The sequence below is a fragment of the Capricornis sumatraensis genome, chromosome 10 (assembly GCF_032405125.1).
Source record: "Capricornis sumatraensis isolate serow.1 chromosome 10, serow.2, whole genome shotgun sequence".
Taxonomy (NCBI): domain Eukaryota; kingdom Metazoa; phylum Chordata; class Mammalia; order Artiodactyla; family Bovidae; genus Capricornis; species Capricornis sumatraensis.
Window position 1 is genome coordinate 82,523,838 of NC_091078.1, and position 18,174 is coordinate 82,542,011.

Here is an 18,174-nt window from a genome sequence, read left to right on the forward strand (position 1 = left end):
TACAGAAAAGGAGAACCTCATCCATCAAAGTACCTTTAATAGTCAGTATCCACCCAGAATGTTTATCACCAATATAAGTTTTATATACATGAAAGTTGCAGTGCACTAAGGTAGTCATGGAAAGAACTAGAGGAAAATTTATATACAGATGGCAACCCGCTCCAGTAGTCTTGCCTAGTAAATCCCATGAACAGAGGAGCGTGGTAGGCTACAGTCCATGGGGTCGCAGAGTCGGACATGACTGAGTGACTTAACTTTTCACTTTCGTGTAAACAGTTCAATATTTAAGAAAAGTATGAAATTTGAGGCAGCAAATGGTGAGTGAGTAGAGAATTATAAAGCTTTTCCATTTTCCTGCAATTGACCGTGTCATGTTTGAATGTTCACCAGCCTGAGGGTTGCATTGTATAGTCTACATGTCAGTTAAATGCAGGTAAAATAAGCTGATGCTTGTCCTCCTTTCAGAGAAGAAATTACCAGCAGGGAATAGTTTGGGAAATTATTAAGGTCTCATCATTCATAAATAGCAAAATGAACACAGAAATATTTTTTAGGTTCTGTGTCACCATGCCAAATCCTATCAAGTGGTATTGTCAGCTCCTAGGGCTGGAGTAAAGATTATTAAGTACCCTCAAGGCTCTGAGAGAAGAGAGGAGTGCTGTGATTAGCTAGTTATGTCTGGCAGTATTACGTTAGGCAGTATTAATTCGTTTTGAGTTATGTTCGTATAAACCCATTGCTTCAGTCAGTGGAGTTAAATTAGTTAAATTAGACTTAAAGTCTTTTCAAAAAATAATTAGCTAATTGCTGAACTGCATTAATCACTAAAACAGGGAAAAAAGATTGAGTTGGTAAATAGATTGCTTGATTTAACCTCATTAAATTGGGAAAGATGATATAAGATTAGCCTTATTTCAAATTATCACTGAAAATAATAATTAACTAGTATTAATTAGTACTGTGAATATCATTCAGCAGTAGAGTGGACCATTTACTAAGAACCATATTTAAATATTACGTTTTGATTCCTTGCTTGGGAGGATCGCCTTGAGGGGAAAATGGCAACCCACTCCAGTATTCTTGCCTGGAAAATTCCATGAACAGAGGTGCCTGGTTGGCTACAGTCCATGGGGTGACAAAGATTCAGATACAACTGAAGTGACTGAGCAAGCACGAATTATCCTAATATTTGTATATTGATTGTTATATAATCTTAACTAACATCCTACTTATTTATATATCCTATAAAATTAATACAGTAATTCTTCAAACAGCACAGTGGTGTAAGTAGTATTATTATCTCCACTTCAGAAATAAGGAAAACAGAGTCTGAGAGAGGTATATCAAAGGTGATATTCTAAATTCCCCATTTGGAGAAAGTTACCTTTTTTTTTTTTTTTTTTTAATACTAACTTAAAAAAACTAAAAACCTAAACTGTACTGATACCAAAGGAGGAAAGTAGCTCAGGAACAGGCTTGGATGATGATGGCACCTCTGGCTGATTAAAGAAGAGGAAGTGAAGGAATTTTAGCCTTGCTTCTTGGTACAAGTATCTATGGTAGAAGTGACACACCTTGAGGATAATAATTTAGAAATAAAAAGAAAAAATTATAAGTTTACTGCTAGTTTTCACAGCCTTATAACTAGACAGGTATATGCTCACATCTGAAGTAGAAGATCATGTTTGTTTTTTGGCTACACTGCAAGGCTTTTGGGATCTTAGTTCCTCAACCAGGAATTGAACCCAGGCCCTCAGCAGTGAGAGCAGAGTACTAACCAGTAGACCATCCGGGAATTCCCTCAAAGATCATGTTCATTTGTCAGCATTCAAATGCATATCTTGCTGGTGTTTACAGACTGTTGGAAGAATAAAGTTATTCATTGAAAAATATGCAAATGCAGAAATAAAGTTCAAATAAGCATTACTGTCTTCTCTCTGTCAACCTGAAAACTGCTATTAATTGTGATTTATATTAATTATTGCCAAGTATCTGTGTGCAAAATGGAAAAATAGTAGAGAGGATTGCACTGGTTGCTCAAACGCTTAGTTTTCCCCAAAACATTTTTATGGAACACTAGTTCAGCAAGTTGATCCAGAGCAAACCAATATGTGAGAAGAATTACTGTCTCCTCTACTATGTGAAGATTTGTAGCTTGGATTAACGATTTGAGGGCCCTGAGAAGTTCTGCAATAGAAGAACCTACTTATATCAGTAGTTTCCCAAATCATTTAATGCCACAATGCCCACACACACCCACTGCTGCTGCTAAGTTGCTTCCGTCGTGTCCGACTCTGTGCGACCCCATAGACGGCAGCCCACCAGGCTCCCCCATCCCTGGGATTCTCCAGGCAAGAACACTGGAGTGGGGTGCCATTTCCTTCTCCAATGCATGAAAGTGAAAAGTAAAGTGAAGTCACTCAGTCGTGTCCGACCCTTAGCGATCTCGTGGACTGCAGCCTTCCAGGCTCCTCCGTCCATGGGATTTTCCAGGCAAGAGTACTGGAGTGGGGTGCCATTGCCTTCTCTGCCACACACCCACAGAGAAATACAATTTTTTTCTGTTCTCATTTATTAACAAACACTTTGCCTTTCTGCAGTATAAATTGTCACATGACATGAATGAATAAATTCAAAACACTGAAGGTGAGATGACTTTCCAGGTGAGAATAAATGAAGTGAGTAATAGCATTTTGAGACCTTTCCGAAGGCAGTACTGTGACCTTTCCACAGACTACATTCTCTGCCCGAATTCCGGGGATTGTGCGAACATCAGGGAAACTCTAGCACACTGTTCCAGCCCAAGCTGCTGGTGTGCTTTCTTTTGGGGAGGGAAGGAGGATTCCTGCCTCCCTTTTCCAGGATGGAAAATAACCTTTCCACAAGGAAGTGATGATGAAGGCAAAGAGAAGGTAACCAGGAATCGAAGGGCAGATGGAAGTTCCAGATGCCTCTATTGAGCTGGTCCACATTTCTTGGCTCACTTCCTTAGGGAAGTGAGAGTTTGCCCAGATTAAACTTTGACAGGATGAGATAAAGCATTGTTGTACAATCCCCATATAACATCTTCCAGTTAGAACAAATCCGCCAAATGCTGTGTCACTCTCACAGAACATCCCAGTAGCCCACTTTATATGCCAAATGTAGAAGTGGGTCAACTCTGACCTACTTTTGAGCATTTGTGAGAAATTCCAAGATAAGCGTGTGTCCAGTGCTCCTCTTCTTCCTGAGTGTAGAAGGGAGAACTCTTAGGGCTTTGGTATTTGACAAACCACCGAGTTTCTGAGCAGGAGAAAATTAATGATCAAGAGTGAAATCATCCTTTTGGGATTGCTAAATTTGATCGACGTAACATGTCTCAAGCTCATTTATTTAGACTGTTCTATTCAAGTAATTTTTTTTTTCTTTTTAAAGCACTAGCCCCATTGCTGGAGTGTTAAAAGAGCCACTTGATTTATCAGTACATACTGAGCACCTCCTGTGTGCTGAGAAAGGCTTATTATATGTGCTAGGGATACAAAGTTGACACAAGTTTGTAGACTCAAATCTAATTTTAAAAGTGAATAACTGTGGGGCCGGAAGGGATAGATAGGTGGAGCACAGAGGATTTTTAGGTCCATGTGATACTATAATGGTGGGTATGTTTCACTATACATATGTCCAACCCATGGAATATATAGCATCAAGAGTGAAGTCTAAGGAAAGATTTCAGTGATAATGATGTGTCAACAGAGATCCATCAGTGTGACATATATACACTCTGGTGGGGGTGTGTTGTAATCAGGAGGCTGTGCATTTGTGGGAGCAGGGGTGTATGGGGGCCGGGTGTTTGGAAATCTCTGTACCTTCCTCTCAGTTTTGTCATGGAACCTAAAACTGCTCTAAAAACATTAGTCTTTAAAAAAAAAAACGGTAATTGAGTTATATATATGGTCCATACAATCTTTATTCATCAAGTAAAGTTTATGATACTTGAAATTCAGTTATAGTTCCAATTAAGTATTTAATTAATTGCAATCCATTCCTTTATTAATTCATAGAATGTCCATTGAGCATTTTCCAGCACGTGGCCACCTAGAAGTTTCTGAGAGAATGTTTCCAACAGTCGTTCGTTCTCTGTTAAAAAGCAACCTACTTGACAAACAAAATGCTGGGTTGCATGAGTCTTTTAAATATAAAATTGTTTTTTTTTTTGCTCTGTTGAATTCCTTTTTTTTTTTATTTTTACTTGCTTGAATTTCAGATTGACTGTATTGGGGGAGAATCTTCATAAAGATAGAACCTCTGACTGTCATTCTGTGACTTTGATGTATGTTGGCAATGATGAAAAATACATGGAAATGTCGGTTTCAAATTGAATTTCGGTGAATGACTGGTTTTGGGTTCATGGTATTTAAAGAAGAAAACAGAATTCAGCTCTTCTACCAGTTGAGTCTAGACAAGACATATATATTTAACAGTAATATTGGTTTCTCGCCCATGGTTTGTGTGTAGGTGGCACGTGGCCAGCAGGAGTGAATGTAGTGCCCAGTGTGGTTTAGGTTACCGCACATTAGACATCTACTGTGCCAAGTACAGCAGGCTAGATGGGAAGACTGAGAAGGTTGATGACAGCTTTTGCAGCAGTCACCCCAAACCAAGCAACCAGGAAAAATGCTCAGGAGAATGTAACACTGGTGGCTGGCGCTATTCAGCTTGGACTGAAGTAAGTTGGTTCTCATTCAGAGAGTCTTCTTGAATGTTAAATCTGATTAGCTGATGATGACTCCTTACAGAGCTGCCTTGAGGAAACCTCATTAAGAGTACCATGATTGACTTATAATGCCTGCCCTCATTAAAACTACAGAAAAGAGTAATAAAATCGATCTGTGACGTCTGGTGTGGGCATAGCGTATGGAAAATTGGAAGAAGTGGAACAATTTAGCCAAACACTTTTTTCATATCCCACAGGCCATTTCTGATTTTGTTGTCCTATACCAGTTTGCTAATATTGGCTTTGTTATGAACCTGGTAAATAAATTGATACCATAAACATATACCCCTAAAAAGAGCAAGTAGAACTGACCAAGCTTTGTTGGGTGGTTGTTTCCTTAGAATTGGAAGAGACAAGATAGCATAGCCAGTATCTTAAGCATGCTTGATGAGAAACTTAGCAACACTTTGGCTTCACTTTTTTTTTTTCCTTTCAGTGTTCTAAAAGCTGTGATGGTGGAACCCAGAGAAGAAGGGCTATTTGTGTCAACGCTCGTAATGATGTACTGGATGACAGCAAATGCACTCATCAGGAGAAAGTCACCATTCAGAAGTGCAGTGAGTTCTCCTGTCCAGAGTGGAAATCAGGAGACTGGTCAGAGGTGAGATGGGAAGGCTGTTAATTCCCCAGCAGGTCATCTCTGATGCTCAGTTCTGAGCCTCTCCAGGTCAGTCCAAAGTTAAACCAGCTGCACCTTTCTCCCACCTCCCATTGAAGAAACAACTCTTCTTCCACCCACCCTGTGACTGTCTTACTGGACATGACTGATCCATGGGTGATCTCAGAGTTGTAGTGGGTTTAGCTGGATCACCCACCATAATAGCTTCTATTGGGGATTTTTGAAGTTCTAGTCCCTCACCTTCTTTCCTCTTTCAGACCTGGCTAAGTTGCTATAAAGGAAATCAGAGCTTTATTAATTATAAAGCTGTACTGGTTTAGATTTGAAGTTTTTAAAAAAATGAGATTCCCTGATTGCTTATCTTTGAAATTAGAGAATTGAACCCTAACAAGTGACCAATTTGATTACCCATCCAGTTGCTAGTGGAAAACTTGGGGAAAAAGAAAAAGGACCAGGCTGAGTGTTCCAGGTTTATGCTTTGCTTGTCTCTTATTTGAGGAAGCATATCAGATTGTTTAGAAAGGTGATCCCGGGACAAAAGAGAAAGAAGATGAAGCCTCTTTCTCAATTTTATAAACAGTGCTAGTATTTCCCAATGAGACTGTCTCTGAGCAGGTCCCCCCCTCCACGCACCGCCCCCAGTGCACCTTCCTTCAGAGGAACACATGGCAAGGGAACAGAAATTGTCTTATTCATTGGGCCAAGTCAGGAATGTGGGGGGAGAGATATTTCTACAGCTTCTGTATCCATTCCCTTATCTCATTCAGGTAAGTGAAATATTAACTGTTTACTTTCAACATTAATTAAAATTTCCGTCTTAAAAGAATACTGTTAATGTCTCTAAATGGCAGAAAAGTAACAGTACATGTGATTAACAGTGTCTGTCTCCTGGACAGATTAACAGGAAAGCTAGTGCTTGTGTTTATGTTAAAAGCAGCCTTAGCTTCAATCTTGATCCCATATTTGGTTTAAAAAAAAAAAATGAAAGAAGGCATTGGATTTAAGTTCTACTAGATAAAGTATCATATCAAGTTATGTAACAAACCTTTCCAAAAACAGATAATGAAATAGAGGTGGGAAATATCAAAATATATATTCAGTATGATCTATATGTTCTATAGCTAAAAGAGGAAAAGAGCAATATTTTAATAACGGTATCCCTCGGTAGATAGTGAGACTTGGGGCTTATTATATTTTTCTCTTTTATGTTTTTCTGTATTTTTCAAGTTTTCTACAATGAATGTAGATAACAATGATTATTATATTTAAGACTCCTTAAATGAACGCGCTAAGCACTTCACTTGGGTTTTTCTTATTCAGTTTTCACAATTGCTGGCCATTAACACTATTGTATTCCCATTGTACAGCCAAGAAAACTGAAGTACTGGGAGATCACTTAACTTAGTATCCATAGTCAATTGTATTAGGTTAAAACCCAAGTTAATCTGACTCTTAAATTCCCTGCCCTTAACTCATATGCTACCAAGCCATGGAAAGCCATGGATGCTATTTTTCAGGATTTCAGAGCATGATGCTGTATGAAATTTGTGCTGTGCTTGAAACTGGCCCAGATCCTGGGTAAATACAGAATGAATGAACGAATGAGTGACAGAGCCAAAAGCATAAGGCTTGATATGTTTACAGATTGCGATGAGAGAGAGAGAGAGAGAAGAATTGCTCTGGGAAAAGAGCACACCTGGTTTTGCTAATCGATGACTAATCCGCAAGAACCAGAGTGCATTGTTCAGAAATGACCCTGACTAGCTGTGCCTTTTCTTACAGTGCTTGGTCACCTGCGGAAAAGGGCATAAGCACCGCCAGGTCTGGTGTCAGTTTGGCAAAGATCGATTAAACGATAGAGTCTGTGACCCTGAGACCAAACCAACCTCCATGCAGACCTGTCAGCAGCCAGAATGTGCGTCCTGGCAGGCGGGTCCCTGGGGACAGGTATTTTAAATGATAAAGTTCTTAACTACATTCTTTCCTTCTTATCTGGAGCAGGCCTGCAGAGGGACATTCCAGTGGCAGGGATTTCACCACTGTAGCATGTGGCATGCACAGTCCCTCTGTGGCGCCAAGTGCTGGAAACCCTGTAACCGTTCTGCCACACTTCTGAGGGTTGTTGTTCCCCTCCTGGAGCTGATCATTCCCTTTCCAGGCCCACGTGTGGGCGTTCGCCCTTGGGTTAAAACTGTAGATTGTGCACACGCACATTGGAACAAATTCACAACAGATCTCCTCACGCCTGGCTGATGCTATCTACTAGCATGCGGCTGTGGGTCTGTAACAGAATGTGACCCAGCGCCAGTGTCTTTGGCAGGAGGGTCTGGGCTGGGATTTGAAAGGGATGTTTTAGCTCCCAATGTCATGCTTCCTGAGCTCACCTCTTAAAAATAAGTCAGGCTTTTCAAACAAAATTAATTAGATCAAAGTTTGCAGGCATCCTCTCTCTTTGAAAGAATCTCTTCCAAGTCCCTATTGTTGGTTTCACAGTCATTTGAACTATTCTGAAAGGAGAGAGTGAGAATCTCCCTTGGGCTTGCATTTAAGAAGTCACGACTCTTAGAATTAAGTCTTTCCTAATATAGAAGCAAAAGCGTTCTGGGTACTATTTAAGTAGCACTCCACGTTCCCTAGAGAAGCAGAGCAGCTGTTTGCTGTCACTTACGTAATCTCTCTAAGACTGCCTCTCCCTCCACCCAGTCCAACCACAGCCACAGCCTCGTCAGCCCCCTGGCTTATGTCTTCATTTCCAGCATGCGTGAAGTGAATGAGAGCAGCTTTATTACTGCACCCTTACAGTTTCTACCATTCACACTGGGGCTCTTCCAAATTTGCCCAGTTAACACAGCATCCCTGGTGGTCAGAATGGTTGATCATGTTTGATCACACTCAGTCTGCCTACACTCCACACCTTGCCTCCTTTTTGTCTACATCTGCATATCTCTTGTGGAGAGTGCATCTCAGGGCCACTGTTAAGATTTGAAGATAACATCTTTTAGAATTAACTGACCTTTTTTTTTTTTTTTCCATGTCTATGGCATGTCAGTCTTAGCCAGAGATGTGTCCTTCCTCTGACTAAACATACAGTTCACGGCAACCAACTGTTCTTTGTTGTTGTTTTTTTTCCCTTAATATTAGTGAAGTTTTACAAAAAGCAATCTAGCAAAAAGGAGATAGCCATACTCCTAACTCTGTATTTCAGAGTTAATACATTTATGATTTTCTTATGTTTTAAAAACTAGTATTAGAATAGTACTTATTTTGTTAACTGAAGTAAAACGCATGTAACAAAATTAACCATTTTGAAGTGAGCAAATCAGTGACATGTAGTACATTCAGAATGTTGTGCAACCTCCACCTCTATCTAGTTCTAAAACATTATATCACGCTGAAATACTCATCAAGCTGTTATTCCCCATTTCTCCTTCAAGCCTGTAGCCAGCATTCTGCTTTCTAGCTCCACGAGTTTACCTATTGATTTCATACAAATGAAATCATGCAATACATGATTGTTTGGGTCTCCAGCTTCTTTCACATAGCATAATGTTTTTGAGGTCCATCATACTGTAGCACACATCTCTACCTCATCCTTTTAATGTCTGCATAATATTCCATGTGTGCATATATTGTAATTTATCCATTTATCCCTCTAAGGATATTTGGGTTGTTTGCACTTTTTGGTCATTGTAAATAGAGCTTAATTCTTCTATAAATGTTTGGTAGAATTCACCAGTGAAGCCCTCTGGTCTTAAGACCTTTTTTTTATTATGAGATCTTTGATTGATGAGTCAATATTTTTACTTCTTTTTCATTTCTTCTTAAGTAGATTTTGTGATTTGTGTGTTTCTGGATAGTTTGTATGGGTTTGGAAATTCATGTGTTTCATCTCGATTGGCTAATGTCTTGGCATAGAATTGTCCACACTACTTTCACTATCCCTTTTTATTGCTGTAGAGTCAGGACCAGTGCTCTCACTTTCATTTCTGCTTTTAATTGTTTGCCTCTTCTCTGTTTTACTTTTAATCAGTCTATGTAAAGGTTTATAAATTTTGTTATCTTTTTAAAGAACCCTCTTCTTTAGGAAAACCTGATTCTGCCACTTTTTGCCAGTTTGATAGCTTTTACAGAGAAGAGGAATGGATCAGTTCTTTACTCTCTGCCCTTTCCATGACATTACTCCCTCAACTTACTGTTTTTTTAACCACTTTTAAATATAACAGTTAGCCTTAGTGGACATATTTCCTTTATGATCTGTTTGCTATGGTGCATTGAATTGACTTTGGTTCTTCCCTATTTAGGTGGTTTCTAATATTTTGTCTTTTATAAATAATATTGTGATGACCATTCTTGTATAGAAATATTGATGCAAACTATATTCCTTTAGGGAAAATTTTCAGAAGTCAAATAAGAACTTTACAAAGTACCTATTTTAGCCACAGCATTCTGCTAGGTATAGTGTGAAAGATGTAAAAATGATTGACATGTACTCCCCTCCATCCAGGGGTTCACAATCAAGGAATTAAACTACAAACATCATTCCTATGGGAGGTAGAAGTAATTCCATGTGATATCTCTATAATTAATCAGTGTAATTTGTACAAAGTAGAATTACCTGCTCTTAACTAATTTCTTGGGGTGCCAGTCCTCTGGCCCACTATGATGGAAATATTTTTTCTCTTGTGAATGTTACGGGTGAAGTTAGGGAAAGAGAACATTTGCTAGATTGTATATCCTTTCTGTCTTATTTCTTCCCCTCAGTGCAGTGTCACTTGTGGACAAGGATACCAGCTAAGAGCAGTGAAATGTATCATTGGGACTTACATGTCAGTGGTGGATGACAATGACTGCAATGCAGCGACTCGACCAACTGATACCCAGGTAAGGTCCCTTTGTCTAAATCAGTTATTGACCTTGGGCACTATGATGCCAAAACTTCCCAGGAGCTCAGTCAAAACAGAAGTCCTTTCATAGGTAAGTATGTAGGTAGAAGAAACAGTAGATAAACTAAATTGTTCTGGATTTACTTATGTGTTATATTCTGGATCTAATTTTTTGATGTAGTACTTTTGTCTTCTCTATTTTTTTGAATTGTATGTAGATTCTGATTCTGATTCTGAATTGTATGTAGATTCTTAATTCTGATTCTTCCTAGGTGGTGAAGACTGACTCTTTGTGCTAGTTTTCTTGAACTCAGATTTTTTTTTTTTAAATAATTCCAATGTCAGTCAGTTCAGTTGCTCAGTCGTGTCCAACTCTTTGCAACCCCATGAACTGCAGCACGCCAGGCCTCCCTGTCCATCACCAACTCCCGGAGTTTACCCAAACTCATGTGCATCAAGTTGGTGATGCCATCCAGCCATCTCATCCTCTGTCGTCCCCTTCTCCTCCTGCCCCCAATCCCTCCCAGCATCAGGGTCGTTTCCAATGAGTCAACTCTTCGCATGAGGTGGCCAAAGTATTGGTGTTTCAGCCTCAACATCAGTCCTTCCAAGGAACACTCAGGACTGGTCTCCTAGTTGGATCTCCTTGTAGTTCAAGGGACTCTCAAGAGTCTTCTCCAACACCACAGTTCAAAAGCATCAGTTGTTCGGCACTCAGCTTTCTTCACAGTCCAACTCTCACATCCATACATGACCACTGGAAAAACCATAGCCTGGACTAGACGGACCTTTGTTGGCAAAGTAATGTCTCTGCTTTTGAATATGCTATCTAGGTTGGTCATAACTTTCCTTCCAAGGAGTAAGTGTCTTTTAATTTCATGGCTGCAGTCACCATCTGCAGTGATTTTGGAGGGTTCCAAAATTCCAATGTAGGGTTCAGCAAATGGTATCATATGTTCAGGCTGCATGTGTTGGAGCTGTCTTGCTGCAGCTCACAAGTGATGGTTGGTAAATTTTCAGAAATTTTGCAAGCTGGTTGTTATATACTGCCATTGTTGAAAATTGAAAATAAAAACCTATAATTAAATAGATAATATTAAAAATAGGTTGAGAAATAGTCAGAGCTTATCACTTTCTAATTATCTTCCTATATTTTACTATTTTATTTCTTATTACTATGGTTTACATTACATTTGTATGTATTTGCATGGTGAAAATACTGTATAATGGTGAACCATTGCACATCCTTTCCCAGTCTATGTTCATTGATATTAACTTGTTAAGTTGACATTGACCATAGTGAGAGTACTTATACCACAGAAATCAGCAAAAGCATGTTAACTGCGAAGTATTAGCTGTGACATCTGAACAATCAAGAAATGAAGTCTTAGCACCTCCCTTAGAAATTCACAAAGTATATTTCTAAGTTATTCAGTAATATTCATGGACTGACTATAGGGAAGCTTCTGCATTTGTAGCATGTGAATAAATTATTCACTGTGTGCCAAGTTCCCTGTGCCTTTCTTTGGACCCAGGTAGAAGAATCAGCAAGCTGGTCCACTGGAGCCAGCTAACAGAATTTCTTGCTTGGTCTGTAAGCTTCCTAAAGGCACTTCAGCCCCAAGCCTCTAGCACTTTGCACTGTGCCCAGGGCTTCCTGAGAATTTAATGGGTATGCATTTAATCAAAGAACATTTGATAACCACTGATGCTTGGAATGATAGTGATCAGGTGTGGACTTTCGTTTTCCCATTTGTAAATCTGGGAATATTATCTATGCATGGATAACCTCAAAGCATTATAGGAATTTCCTCTGATTGAGGGGTGTGATACAAATTCTAGGCTTTGGGATATTGAACACACCTCTTATAGCTAGATTTGACCTTATTCAGGGCTTCAGGAGGTATCTTCAGGTACACTTGGAAAGCATATTCATGGCTAGCAAAATCTGGCTAGGAAATGAAATGTAGGAACAGAATTTGGCATTCAAAATTTGTTTTGAAGTAACAATAATTTTAAAAGGGTATATTGCTTTTTCATAAATTATGTGCCATTTTATAATATTTTTATTCACACAAATAGGTAAATAAATATGCTTTTGAAAATCATGAAGTAGGGAGTTCCCTGCTGGTCCACTGGTTAAGACTTACTGCTTCCACTGCAGGGGGCACAGGTTCAATCCCTGGTTGGGAAACTAAAATTGCAAGTGGCATGAGGCATGGCCAAAAAAAAAGAAGGAAAATCATAAAGTAAACTCCTGCTCTGTATTAAGGCACCCACAAAGGGACTCAGATTATATCCCATTTTACAGTTGAATTTGTGGTTGGAACTGAGAGATGTCATGTGAAAATAAAAGTGTTAGTCACTCAGTCTTCCCCGACTCTTTGCAACTCCATGGACTGTAACCCACCAGGTTTCTCTGTTTGTGGAATTCTCCAGGCAAGAATACCAAGAATGGAGTGGGTTGCCATTCCCTTCTCCAGGGGATGTTCCCTACCCAGGGGTTGATCCCAGTTTTCCCACATTGCAGGCGGATTCTTTACCGTCTGAGCCACTAGGGAAGCCCAAGATGTACTGTGACTTGTCATGTGACTTGCCCCAAATCACACTGAAGCCTGAGATCTTAGAATTATCAGTAGTTATATTCATATGTGCCGTGGCTGAAAGGTAACTTTGGCTTTTTCTTCCCATCCTTTTCTAGGACTGTGAATTGCCATCTTGTCAGCCTCCCCCAGCTGCCTCAGAAGCAGGGAGAAGCACACACAGTGCGCCAAGGACCCAGTGGCGGTTTGGGTCCTGGACTCCAGTAAGAAGTACAATGGAAGAAGTGGAGAGGGTGGAAGGAGAGGCAGATATTCTCTGACATGACTTTAGGAAGTAGGTTACTATCCAGTGAATGACCATTTCAGATAACCTGTGTGCATTATTTCACCCCAACACCCAGTGCTCAGCCACTTGTGGAAAAGGTACCCGGATGAGATATGTCAGCTGTCGGGATGAGGACGGCTCTGTGGCTGATGACAGTGCCTGTGCGACCCTGCCTAGACCAGTGGCAAAGGAGGAATGTTCTGTGACTCCCTGTGGGCAATGGAAGGCTCTGGACTGGAACCCTGTAAGCAAGTGAATTCTTTGGAATTGGGAGAGGACTGGGGGAGCCGTAAGAAGGATGACTAGTCATGGGTCAAGAAGGTCAATCAGTACTATTTTAGAATTGGACTTTGGTTTGTGAGTTATTTTTCTCCATGTATGTGCAGCTGGTATGAATCGTAGCCAGATGTGCAAGAAGTGCACATTTCTTCAAAATGTGTAAATTAATTTACAGTCTACTTAAGTCCACATCCTGTTGGGCTGATTGAAAAATGCAGTTTTAATTGAGCCAAGCCACATTAGAATGTAGCAGGCTTGTGGAGTGCCAGAAGTGGCAGGGAGAAGTAGAGGAGTGAAAGGGAGCCTCAGCTTGAATCTGGATGCCTCCTGCATCCTATGGTTCCCTGAAATCCTGTGCCTCTGCTTCCCTGCCAAGAGTAAGAAGTGGGAATCCTCAGCTAACGCTATGGATCCAGCCTCCTGTGCACCTGTGGACTTTTATAAAAATAGAAAAAGCCTTTGTCTTCAGGTAGCTGCTGCTTTCTGCCTTGCAAAAAGCTTCTGAGTCCAGGAAATCCAAAGCTCAGGATAGGTAAAGAGAATGGAGGTGAATATCTCAATAAACATCATTAATACATATGTGAAATCTGAAAGAAAATCCAAAACTGTGAAAATCCAAATCTTTGGATCCAGAGAGAGCTGTGTAAACATCCAGACCTTGATGTTAACTGGCTGCATGACCTTGAGCAGTCTGGTGTAAATCCTTGAACTTCAGTTTCTTCTGCTCTCAAAAGAGGCAAAAAAGAATAGCTTATAAGATTATAAGAATTGTTTGAGAGTCTGTCTGTTAAATGCTTAGAATGAAGAAGATGCTCAGTAAGTGGTAGCTAACCTCACTCTTGTGCACTGAGCTTCCAAACATACACACACAGATGTCTTTCACATCCATCAGTCTACTCACCAGGTATTTGTAAAACTTACTAAGAAAGGGCAGTGACTGACAAATAAGAAAGTTCTTGCCTTTATGAAGATCACGACAGTGGCAATTCCAGTCAATGAGCAAATAATGATATAAATATATGATACAGCACCAGATACTGATAAGTACTAGAAAAAAGGTCAAGCACAGTGATGGCGGAGAGAAGATGATGTGCTTTTAGACAAGGTAGTCAGAAAAATCCCCACATTGCTCTGACCAGTGCTTGCATGAAGTGAAGCAGTGAGCCACATGGATATCTGTGTTGTGCAATGGAAAGTAGAGTGGCTGCAAAGACCCTGAGATTGGTGTGTTCTTGGCCTAGTCAAAAAACATCCATAAGGTCAGTGGGGCTGGAGTGTAGTGTATAGAGAATAAAAAGAGATGTGTCAAAAAGGTAGCCAGTGACCACATCATGAAGGGCCTACCAGGTCAAGGAAAGGACTTTGGACGTGACTCACAGTGAATTAGGCAGTCACTAGATGAATGACATGATCTGAGTTTTGTTCGCAAGGGTCATGGTTTATGATATGGTTAACATATCTGTGGATAACAGACTTGGATTGTGGGTGAAGGCATCAAGATTACAAACAGGACCCCAGCTGAAAGGCCACTGCAATAGTCCTGGCAGGGGAAGGTCGTGGCCTGGACCAGGGAGGCAATGGCAGAGATGATGGGAAGTGGCTGATTGGGGGTGTATTTTGAATATCCACAACAGGCATTCTCCATGAAATGGCCTGGTGGTGGGAAGAAAAGGGGAGCGACTGGGATGTGAAAAGTGAAAGTGTTAGTCACTCAGTCATGTCTGACTCTTTGTAACCCCATGGACTGCAGCCCTCCAGGCTCCTCTGTTCATGGGATTCTCCAGGCAAGAATACTGGAGTGGGTAGCCATTCCCTTCCCCAGGTGACCTTCCTGACCCAGGGATGAAAACCGGGTCTCCTACAGTGCAGGCAGATTCTTAACCATCTGAGCCTCCAGGATATATGCCAGGTTTTTGGCCTGAGCAACTGGCTAAATATCCTTTCTCTTTCCCTTTCTGAACATCCAATGTAGTGCTCCGTGACATGTGGGCAAGGTAGGACCACCCGGCAAGTGGTCTGTGTCAACTACAGTGACCACGTGATCGATCAAAGTCAGTGCGACCCAGATTATATCCCAGAAACTGACCAGGACTGTTCCATGTCACCATGCCCTCAGTGGACCCCAGACACAGACCTTTCTCAGAACCCTTTCCTGAATGAGGACTATCACCCCAGGAGCATCAGCCCTAGCCGCACCCACGTGCTCGGAGGAAATCAGTGGAGGACAGGCCCCTGGGGAGCGGTAAGTATTCCAAGTCTTTCCCAAATTTGCCTTCTTCTCTTTCACATGATATAGTGCTCAGAGAGAAGCAGACAACATTTTTATCTCAGGAGGGATTGATGTGCATTTTTCATTTGTTGGGGTTAATTGTAGTCCCAGAAGAGGTGTCACTTGAGACAACTCTAAGCTACCTTAACCTCTAACCAGGTGGAGGAGGGGGTGTCACTACTGGGTGACTTGATCAGACGGCTTCCTAGAAGGTACTGTGAAGGCCATGATGATTGATTCTGGAGCTGGCAGACGGCTCCTCCTTACCTGAACGAAAATTCAAAGGGCAGAAGAACTTCTCTGAAAGGAAATTTTTAATGAAAGTCATTTTCCTTCTTGCTGTTTTCCAGATGAGTGCAGTCTTAAAGTGGCACAATTGCTATGCCATTTGTAGTAGTGGATTAGGAGAGAAACACTCAGCCGGGTAAAATCTGTGCTTAGAGGAAAAACTGCAAAGGTTAAAAATATTAAAATCTCTCATTTAATGGTTAATTGCAAAGGCTTTGAGAAAAGTTGCCTCTGTTTGATCCAAGGACTTACACTTTCCAATTTTGGGGTCTTCAGCTGGTCCTCTTTCCAATTTGAGCCTGTTTCATCGTCTCTAAAACAAAGTTAATGATAGTGGCGACTTTGCTGGGTTGTTGTAAGAATTAAATCAAGCAATGCAAATACTGTTTCACACTCTCCCTGCCATAGAGTGAAAATTAAATGTTGATGATTATTGTTATCGTTATCTTTATCCTTCAAATTAGGAAGAACTTGACAAATAGTATTTAACATTCAAAGGAAAAATATGCTCTCAAAAGTTCTAGAAATTTTTACTGAACAGTTTTCCAAAAAATAATCATACTCTGGAATACTGGACATGTCTAAAGGAGCTACAGGAAGGGTAGGGCAGCAGGAGATCCTGGGGGAGTTCTGGGGAGTTTGGTGTTTATTAATCTCTCATGAAGTCTTCTTTTTAATTGTTTATTATTTGTTTCCTTCTAGTACTGCTAACCGTGTTTAATTATTTCTGGACTAAAAAGCTTTAGAAGGAACCGGTCAGTTTTCCACCATAGTTATGTTTCAATGAACTAGGCTTACTTTCCTGTGATGTTGATGGGCCCTAAGGGTTTTTATACACTGCACCTCTTGATTGTAAGCAGAACATCTGCCCAGGACCTTCAACACCTCTTTCTCCTCCCTTTCTTTCCACTTTGAAGCTTCTTTTGCCTAGGTTAGAAGAAATTTGGGTTCTATGAAATTAAAGAGTGATCAAGCGAGGTCATCACTGAGTGTCCCATGATTTTTCTAGTTGAAAAAATTCACAGCTCAAACATGTATTCTAATGATAAAATTAGAACTTAAAAAAAAAATTGAAGGCTATTCTTATTTAGGGCTACATTTGTGGATAATGCATTCCTTTAAGATTGAATGATTCTGCCCTTGGGCAGAGTTCCCAATTAAGGAGGATTAAGTAACCTTTTTGCAGCAATGGGCAATACCATTCTTCTCCTCATTGTGCCTGTTTTTTGTTTGGGGATTTTTTTTTTTTTTTCTAAGTTAAGTGAGGCTGAAGGTGGATGATGAGATTTTTCAGCTCTTGCTTGACGTGCCTGACTTACTCCCAGGAGTGTGTGGCATGCATATGCATCTCTTCGTGGTTTGGGATGCTTGATTCTTCCTGCCTGCAACAGCAGGAAAGGCAGCAGAGAATTATGAACACTAGAGAATGGGAATCTAGCATTTTCAGTAGATTCTGGAATCAGAACTTCATTTTCCAGGATGTGTTTGTGTAAACTCAAACCTTCTATGAGATTTTCAGTGTTAGTGACTGGGGGTCTCTGGTTGCAAGCAAAAGAAAAGGAACTGGTTCTTTCAAGGGAAAGCAAAACTGTTCATTTAGCCCCAGCAGAGACTGAGCCCAGAGCATCTTCAGGGATCTCACTGGGAGTTGGTAAATTTTTTCTGCAAAGGGCCAGATAATATTTTCAGCCATATGGACCATACAGTCTCTGTTGCAACTAGCAGACTCTGCTGTCTTAGCACAAAAGCAGGCATAGACAAAATGTAAACAAGTGGACACGGCTGTGTTCCCATAAAGCTTTAGTTATAAATGCAGCTGGCAGGGTGGATTTGGCCCCGAGGCTGTGGTTTGCCAGTCTAGATGGAACAATATCTTTAAGATCATTTCTTAAACCCTTTTCACTCTGAACCACGCCCAGGTTGCTCTGCTCAGGATTCAAATTCCCAGGAAAATCTGATTGGCTCAGCCAGTTCTACTTACTCCTTGATCAGGAAAGTGTAGAACTTCTTAAAAGATAGTCCCACTGGGACTTCCCTGGTAGTCCAGTGATTGAGACTCCGTACTTCCACTGCAGGGGCACAGGTTCGATCCCTGGTCAGGGAACTAAGATCCTGCATACAGCATGGCATGGCCCCCCCAAAATACAGTCCCACTAAGGTGAGGCCCATTGATGGATTTCTTAAAGGAAAATCCAGCCTGCCTGATATCAATGGG

General features: G+C 40.7%; 1 protein-coding gene across 1 annotated transcript in view; it reads left to right on the forward strand.

Moving 5' to 3' along the window:
- ADAMTS9 (ADAM metallopeptidase with thrombospondin type 1 motif 9) overlaps positions 1 to 18,174 on the forward strand; it is a 162,287-nt gene that overhangs the window by 70,151 nt on the left and 73,962 nt on the right. The window contains exons 20-26 of the mRNA XM_068981738.1: positions 4,495 to 4,705; positions 5,190 to 5,354; positions 7,155 to 7,319; positions 10,134 to 10,253; positions 12,957 to 13,061; positions 13,200 to 13,367; positions 15,375 to 15,644. Of these exons, the coding sequence (XP_068837839.1) occupies positions 4,495 to 4,705; positions 5,190 to 5,354; positions 7,155 to 7,319; positions 10,134 to 10,253; positions 12,957 to 13,061; positions 13,200 to 13,367; positions 15,375 to 15,644 (1,204 nt within the window). The remainder of the gene's footprint in view (positions 1 to 4,494; positions 4,706 to 5,189; positions 5,355 to 7,154; positions 7,320 to 10,133; positions 10,254 to 12,956; positions 13,062 to 13,199; positions 13,368 to 15,374; positions 15,645 to 18,174) is intronic.